Raw genomic sequence first — 9217 nt, forward strand, 5'->3', positions numbered from 1 at the left:
AGAATTTTCCTCATATTATTTTCAAATATTTAATTGTGTGTGTCTGATCATAATGCTAATGAAATCTTTCTTATCTATTTAATATTCTGAATCAAAATTTTTGTCTTCTTGGGGAGAATTTTTTCTCCTGCTATATATATTTCTCTCTGAGCCTGTGCTTCTGGTTTTTATTTATTTTGCTTTCAACGACACTAGGAATCAGTAGAGTGAATTCTTTCTAGTTTTTTTTTCTGGAAATATCTATTTTAACTTGTCCCTACTCCTTTTCCTTTTTTGTACTTCTAATTTTCACATTTGTAGCTTTATTCTATGTCATGCAGATGAAGCTGTTAACATTTCCTTGTGGGTTGTGTTTTTTTCTATTGTGTTTTCATTTCTCTGGATTATTTTACTTTCTCTCACCACTCTCTTTTCAAATCTACTCTGTTCCATTTTATCTAGCAATTCATAATTGAATGATTTTAATTCTGAAGGTGAAATAACTAAATGTGCATTTAAAAATTATAATTCAGAAAATAAAAAGTAAATAGAACACTTTTAAAGTAATTATGTTCCCTCAGAGGGAAGTATTATATAAACTAGAAATCATTGCCAATAAAAATAATTAATTTAGGAAGCATTTTAATATTTTTGACCATGAAAACTTGACATTTTTTTCAACAAATATGATTTAACTTGTTGAGACATCAGAAATACAAAAATATTAAAATTGTTATCAGTTTTCTTCCAAAAGATGAATTTTAATACTTTCCATTTAAAATATATATGCCTATTTTCATTTGGAAACTATTATGTGTGTAGCGTTCCTTGTATAACACAAAAGTAGGTGCTGGTCATGAAATTTGAAGCTTCTGAGAATCTAGCACGCATGGATCAATGCTGATGAGATGACCATGCCTAATAGTTTCATGACAGGACATGTAATTAATGTTTATGCTTCAAACATAACCCATCAAACCCAAAAAGTTTAAGACACTGATAAACCCATCTGACAGCTTTATGTATTTATTGGTAAAAAGAAGATTTTGTCCTTTTATTTTAGATATAATAATTTTAACATTTGTTTTAGGGAGAATAGAAAAGAACAGAAGGTGTTGTTTAGTTTTAGTAACTTAAACTAAAAGTAGAACTGTGCCAAACACACCCTAGTCTGTTAAAACCGTAACTGGCTAACAGTGACAAGAAAGAAGACATTTTGACTGGGAACATGATAAATGGGAATAAAGCCAAAATGCATAATGCATGTTGTGAGTTAATGTATTTATTAAATAGGCAAAAACAAATAGAGACAGTGAGGGGGGAGGAAGAGGGAGAGAAGGGAAAAGAATGAAAATATAAACACTAAAAATTTGTATTTGGTCCTTTTCACAAGAAGATTAATGAAACTGTATGAATCAGAACTAAGCAATAAAGCATAAGGGAAGCAATCAGGAATATTCTTATTGACTATTTGGAAGTGTTCAAAATAAATATATTTTTAATCTCATCATTGAATATGATCTATTAAACTAATAGTTATAGTTTTGGATACGGGCTTCAGTGGTATATGACCAAAATACCAGACGTTATAATGAAGATTGCTTTACTTTTAATAATGGGGATGAAGAAAAGCAGTAAAAACATTAAACAGTCACATAAAAGAAATAAAACACAAGACCAAGCAACAACAATAAAATGTACTGATATTTTCCTATGAAACATTGCCAAAAGCCACAATTGGGAGGTAAACAACATCAACAAAACCATTAAATAAGTGATACATTGAAGTATGTACCAGAGTTAGGAGATTGTTTCTTACTAGAAGATTAGGTAGTGCTAGCAGTTCAACCAAAAACCCTACGTTCTTAATCTGTTGCTTGTATCTGACAGAAAGCAAAAGAGCCTATTATTTCTTTACAAATATGGCTCATTAGTAGTTAAGTACCATGTAAAACCTACCTTAAAAGACAACTATTCTCACTTCATACATACCTTTTTCATATACCACATCTCTTCCTTCTTCTCTTTATAAAATTACTGACTAGATATAAATCTGAAATTGAATCTAATCAAATTTAAAAATAAGTTAATAAGCTTTGCTGTATATGCAAATATTAATTTGATATTATATGCACATAAATGTTTATACATATATATGAAACAATATGTACAGTGCAGAATTGTTCAGAGAGCCCACATATGTCCATGATTACATGTGCATTTAAGGTTTTTCTCTTGCTAAAAATAGACATAGAATTTACCATTTTAACCATATTTAAATGTACAGTTCAGTGACATTAAAGTAAATTCACACTGCTGTAAAAGCACTTAGCTTTTGGTAGATCTAGTTATATGAATAATGAGAAAAGGAATAATAAGTTTATGATGTTGGGACTTTCAGAGGGGCCCTAGCATTTTTCTTTTTCTTTGTTTTTTTTTTTTAACTGAATATTGAATCCAGGGCCTCACTAGGCAAGGGACCACTGACTTTCTAAATGGAAAAACTTAAATTTCTATAAGGCATAATACATGAAACTAAATCCTACATAATTTAAATTATCACTAAATGATTATAATCATTTTAGCAAATGCCCAAAGCATATTTTTCACATTTGAGAAAATCATAGAATATTTTTATGATTTCAAGTTACATATTTATTAAGCAAGATAGAAAAAGTACAAACTTTAAATCAACATATTGATGAATGTGACTACCATAAAGGAAAAACATTAAAAAACATACCAAGTATAGCAGGACATGGTGGCTCATGCCTATAATCCCAGCTACTTGGGAGGCAGAGATCAGGAGAATTATATTTCGAGGTCACTGCAGGCAAAATGTTCAGGAGGCCTCATGTCTACCAATAAAAAAATCTGGGCATGGTAGTCCACACCAGTCATCCCAGCTATGTAGGAAGCATAAATAAGAGAATCACAGTCCAGGACGGTCTGGGCATAAATGGTGAGACCCTATTCAAAAACTAACTAAAACAAAAAGATTGGAGGTGTGCCTCAAGTGATAGAATACTTGCAAAACTACCAAAGTAAAAATCAAATAAAATCAAAGACTACGGAAATGTGTGATGTTATATGATATATCAAGTAGTACTTATATGACTGAAAATCAAAATGAAAAAGACAAAAATCCAACAGAGTACATTAAAAATCATTATTTTGTATGGCTGATGCTGGCATATGGGTGTCTTTGAACTTTCTTATCTTGTTAGATACATTTGCTTTTAAAATTCACACAAGCTGGGGGTCAGTTGTTTATGCCTGTAATCCTAGCTACTCAGAAGGCAGAGATCAGGAGATTGCAGTTCAAGGCCAGCCGGGGCAACAAAAGCAAAATCTTATCTCAAAAATACCTAACACAAAAAAGAGCTAGTGGAATGAGTCAAGTGGGACAGCACCTGTTTAACAAGCATCAGGCCCTGAATTCAAACCCCAGTTCTACCAGGATACTCCTGCAGCTAGAATTGCCAGTCTGCCTCAGTGTCACATGGCTTGCCTTGCGATTATATCTTTGGCTTCCTCTCTCTCTCCTGGTGAGCCATGGATTGGTCTTGAAACTATTTACAGTTTTTCTCTGTTGCTTCTATTCTGTGCCTTCCTGCCACCAATTCCATGATTCCTGATGTTCTTCCTTTCTCTTGTCAGAATATAATCTCTCTTTTGGTAGCTGACTCTTCTCATTCACGGAGTCAAGAGGGAAGAGGGCACATCTAATTCCCCATCTTGCACCACTTCTCTGTTCCATGTTTTGATCCCAACCTCTTTATTGCAGTCATCTCACAATTCCAAAGAAACACCTGTTCCAATGTCATGCTATCCTGTTCTGGATCCAAAGCAAAAGAGGGAAGTATTCCCTATTTCACAAATATAAAAACTTTTGCTTTTATACTTTATATACAGTAATAAATGTATAAACAATGTGATTCAAAAATGCATACTCAGAAATACTTCAATCATCTATTAAATGAGATGTCTGAAAAATTTAAAGAGAAAGGAGAAAAAAGAGGGAGGAGGAAAATAGAAGAGACATCCTAATTTACCATATAAACAAGAATACGAAGATGATACACATCAATGGTGAAGAACATGAACACCAAGGAGTTGGAATATTCTAAATCAGGGGTTGATGATAGGAGGCTATCTGTTCCACTGAGTACTGAATATACCCTTTAGTGAAGAGCTGGCGAGTAGGTCAGATTCTAGAGTTGGAAGGATTGCACAATGAATAAGGCTTCGAGTGAAGGGTGCTATAATAATGGAGAGCTAGAGGTGGATAAAATATAAGAAGCAGCAGGCTCCTAGGAGAATGAAAACCAAGAACAACCCTAGGATTTTGATTTATTTTTATATTTGCATTCCATTTGTAGACCTGTTTTCAGTGCATTAGTTATAAGGGCATTTCATTGCCTGAGATACATTTGGAATAAAATTAAGAGATAGAATGTCTGCCTCAGTTGGGAGGAATTGGAAGTGTGTGAGCACTACACAAATTCTGATCAGAGCTCTATTCCCATACTTTTCACCTAACGGTCTTGTGAGCTTGAGAATCTTGCAAGTTTATCATGTGTAAGTGAATTCGTTAAGCCCTGTCATGTAGGAATGCATGAACTACATATAGAGTACAGGGCAAAGTGACAGGAAAACATGGCTCAATATCTAAAGAATGGTAGTCATTAATATTATTTTGGTCCTAGATGAAAACACTCACCACCCTAGAAACTGCTTTTGAAATCCAGGAAATGTCAGAGAATATGGGGTACTGTCATACACAGGACACTGAAACTTCCTGCTCATAAATAAAACTGTAAATTTCCCCATCAAAGTACTGGTTGCAGCTCAAGCTCCTAGAATTTTTGTCAAGGCATAAGTCCTTCCATCAATCCCAGGTGCCTTCCATCCAAACCATCTCTATTTACATTCATTGTAGCCTTAACAAAATCTAGGCCTCACTTAAAGATTGCCAAATTATACTCAAGATAAATGCCCTATTAATGCAATGGTAGCTAGCTCTCCCAGATCAAGGGCGAAAGTGCCAATGAAGTGGCTTTTTCATATCTCATCTTAAAGGACTTTTACCTTTATTTCTCAGAAACTTCTTGTAGAAAATGCGCATACAGTTCCTGGTTTGCAAAGTGTGCTCACCAGCACTGGGAACAGAAATGAGGGCACCCTCCTTTCCTGCACAGGTGGAGATTTATAGCTCTGTTTACCCACAATCCGAAAGAAACTTATAAGAGCAATTTTCAATTATGGACCTAATGCTTATGACTACCCCAGCCAAGTCATATGCTGAAGCCCTAGTCCCCCATTGGATGGTATTTGAATGTGGAACTCAGGGGAAGTAATTAGGTTTAGATAATATTATGAGAGTTGACCCCCATGTTGTGATTAGTCCCTGTAACAAAAGAGACCAGAATTGTTGTTTATTTTCCTTCTCTTTCTCCTTCTCCTCCCCCATACCCTCCCTTTCCCATTCCCTGTCCTTCTTCCTCTCCTTCCTCTTCCTCGTACTGCTCCATTTGAGGGTACAATAAAAATGAGACTGTCTGCAATACAGGAAGTTTACCCTTATCAGTAACAAAATTTGTTGGCACCTTGATCTTGAACTCCCCAGCTCCTGTGAGAATTAAATGTCTGTTATGTTTAAATGTGTCTATGCCCCCATCCCACTGCCTCTGACCACCACCAGATCCCTACAACCTCCATCCTGTTTATGATATCTTTTAGGTAACCAAAACAGGCTTACTCATCCCATGCCCCTACCCACCACTGTATCCCCTCCCCAAATCCTTCTGTCTATGGTAGTTTTTGGATAGCCAACAACAGATTTACAGGATTTTGTCTCTCAAGTCTGAGGTAACATTCTGAGGGCATTGCATTTGTTCACCACTTCCACAACTTCAATTAGCCCACCACCTGTATTAAATGAAAATTCCATCCCACTAGAGACTTGCAGTTTCCCAAAGTCCCAAACTGCTTTGCTCAGGAAATTTCATTTGATTATTCTCACAAAAAGCTCCCTGATCCTCACTCATTCTGTTTACTTTACCTGTAAGTCATTGAGAGTACTTCAACATCTTACTTGTATAATTGCACTTCAAAGGTCAAAAATTCTATAAGCTGAGACTGATCTTTAGCATCCCAGAACTACTCTAGGGTCTTCCAAAGAGCATATGCTCAAGGAATGTTTGGTGAAAAACAGTCAATAAACACAGTCTCGTTTATGAAGATTTAATTTCTTCTATTTTTTGGAATAAGCCAAGGAAATAGTTTAAAATGTTTAATTATATCAAACAATAGACTAAAAGAACCTAGAGAAAGCAAGTATTGATCATGTTTTAACTTTTTTCTGAACTGTGTTATCCCACTTTCATATTTTGAAGAAAATCCTTATTGTGATGTTATAATTTATTCTCTGAATGACTGCAAAGATTCAAACTTCAACCTGGGTAGGATCTGGTGCTGGACATATGGCCAAAGAACTTGCACTAATTTTGGCAGTGGTGCCAGACTTGGCTGCCTCTAAGATTTGGGCTCTTTCTTTCTCATCTTTCAAAGCCTCTTCATAAAAGGACGAGAAGTAACTAGGGGCAGTTTTATTTACTCTCACCAAAAACTCCAGGACTTTCATCTTGCTGGTTTCAGCATGGGCCTGGGGACCCCACAGGAATTCATAGCGTGGAGGATCACTGCCACGCACCTGCCGGTATTCCAGGTACTTCAGCCTCACCAAATCTTGAGTGATGAGCTTCCTGGGCTCTCCATAGATGTAGTGCTTCTTGCCAGGATAAACTCGCATCAACTTTAGGTATTTCCAGATGTCTTCTTCAGAGGCACAGTTGCCCTTCATAAAGATCATTCCCAGGACATTCATCAGGAGACCAGTCTTGGGTAACCCCCTGCCTGCACGAATCCTCCCGTTGTTAGGGAGTTTCATCTTGCTGACAAGCTTATATGAGTGACGGCTTGAGTCAACTTCTCTCACTTCAACTGCAAAGAGAGCTGCGAGGTGCTCAGAGGCTCTTCTGAAGATCTCAGCAAACTCATTTTTATATTTCTTGCTGATAACCTTCAGCATATCTTCCTTGGTAGTGAGCTGCTTTATATTATACTTATAGAGTAGAAACTGCTCCAGCAACGTAACCTTTTTGGCTACAAGATCTAGGTATGAAATATCAGTGGAGGGGGTTGCCTCAGAAGTGCTTTTTTTTCTCCACGTTGGAGTTTGAAACAATTAGCATGCCTAGTGCCAGACATAGCCATAGCTGCAGTAGGAACTGCAAAAACAGCCTCCTCAGTAGGAGCAGTAGATGGTGATTCAGGAACAGTGGTCTCAGCAGGGACAGTAGATGGTATTTCAGGAACAGTGACTTCAGCAGGGGCAATAGATGGTGCTTCAGGAACAGTGGCCTCAGCAGGGGCAACAGATGGTGCTGCAGGAATAGGTACATCAGTAGGAGTAGATGGTGGTGCAGAAATAGCTGCAGCAGTAGCTATGGCACATTGTGCTTTCTGATGCCTTTGGGCAGTGCTGCGTGACTCAGGTATACTCTTGGAGAATGGAGTGGACTCTTCTGCTACCACTGCTGTTTCCTTAGCGCCCCCACAGTCCTGAGCATCACCTTGGGCCCGACGACGCTTTTCACGGGCCTGGAGCTTCTTCTTCTGACCTCGTGGCATGGTGACTCTGGTTAAGGACAACAGAAATGAGTGTAGGCAGGATAGCTGGTGACACCCACACCTGGAGGAATGAGAATGAGATAGTGTAAGCATTTTCAGCAGGGATACCTTCTTGTCTTTAACCAAGGCCACCTGTGCAGGTTCCTGTGAGAGCACTGCTCTAGGAACTCACAGGGCTCCTGTTGTATTTAGTTTATCCCCTGTGCAGGAGGCAGAGTAAGACTTAGGGTATAGCCTGCTTTTCCTCCCTGAGCTAGACTGGCATGGTGGTGGGGGTTGGTAGTAAAGTCCCTCTGTTTTGAGTTATGGGGATCTTCAAAGTTCAGAGTTGGAATCATGTCAACTTGTTGATAAGTCCTGTCCCTCTCTCTTTGGCTGTTCTGAAGTTGAAACCTCAAACAAAAAAGCCAACATGTCCCGGAGACCCTAGAGGAGGAAATGAAGGAAAATTTCAGCCTATCATCCCTGTCAAGGGTACCCAACTGATAGATACGTGGAGTCTTCTTTGTCATGGGCTACTTGGGCATGCAGTTCTCATTTGGGGAGCTTATCTCATCTGCAGGTATACCTACTAAACCTCCCTTTTACTGACTGGTAGATGCAGACAGACAGCAAAGATCTCAGATTTCTTAGATTTGACATAAAGAAGCGTGTGTGTGGAGGGGCTCAGCCTGACAGTCCTGCCTTGAACTTTCAAGGTTGAAGGAATAGGTTGGACTTGATTCTTTGTTATCTTTTCAATGGGGAGTGGTCCACTCAAAATTTTCCTGGATCTTCGAATGCTTCCTTTACCTAGAATTCCTTTCTTCCTGCTGGTTATCTCCTCAAACCCACTAGTAGGAGATGATGGCCACCTCACCTTCTCCTGCATCCCATGGCTGGGAATAAGGGATGAATTCTGTGACACCCTCTTATAGATGTCCTGTGCGGACAATGGCCCTCACCTTAACTCCTGGAGAATACATAAAAATCCTTGAACTGTGGACTTAAGCCATCCTGTTCAGACAACAGTCCTCACCACTATTACCACCACCACCACCCCATGCCACTGGAGGAAATGAGTGGAAGTCACATCATTAGTGCACAACCATCCCAGGCTGCCAGTAAGGTGGAGGATTCTTCAGATCTCCCATGAGGTCCTTAATTTGACTCCTGGCCATACCAGGGTAGCTTCTCTATGCTGATTTAAGGTCATTCCACTCAGAATGCGGTCTTCATATCCTAGAGCCCCTCCTTGCAGAAGTTAGCCAGGTAGCTCTGCTTGGGGCCTTCCAAGATTAATGGCAGGGGGCTGGCTGTGTGTCACCTACTGTGCTTCTGACAGAGCACTGTAGTCCTCCTTTTGCTAACCTGAGCCTCCTATACCTCCCATCAAGCCAAAGCCCTCAGCTCCCCTATACATTCAAATAGGAAAGGACATGTTTGGGTGTTCTGGGAGGTAAGAATAGGGTATTGGTGGGTATCTCTACAGCTTTACTGAACCCTGCTGAATTGGGGCCTCTTACTTTTATTGACCCTCAACTTCCTGAGATTCTATAGCCTG

General features: G+C 38.7%; 1 protein-coding gene across 1 annotated transcript; it reads right to left on the reverse strand.

The window, feature by feature from the left end:
* Window positions 1–6427: 6427 nt before the first annotated feature.
* LOC109675780 (melanoma-associated antigen B5-like) lies at window positions 6428–7674 on the reverse strand. The gene is made up of 2 exons (XM_074062288.1): window positions 7238–7674; window positions 6428–7196 (listed from the first exon to the last, which is right to left on the reverse strand). The coding sequence occupies exons 1-2, from the start codon at window positions 7672–7674 to the stop codon at window positions 6428–6430; spliced, it is 1206 nt and encodes a 401-aa protein (XP_073918389.1).
* Window positions 7675–9217: the final 1543 nt, after the last annotated feature.

The sequence above is a fragment of the Castor canadensis genome, chromosome X, assembly GCF_047511655.1.
Source record: "Castor canadensis chromosome X, mCasCan1.hap1v2, whole genome shotgun sequence".
Taxonomy (NCBI): domain Eukaryota; kingdom Metazoa; phylum Chordata; class Mammalia; order Rodentia; family Castoridae; genus Castor; species Castor canadensis.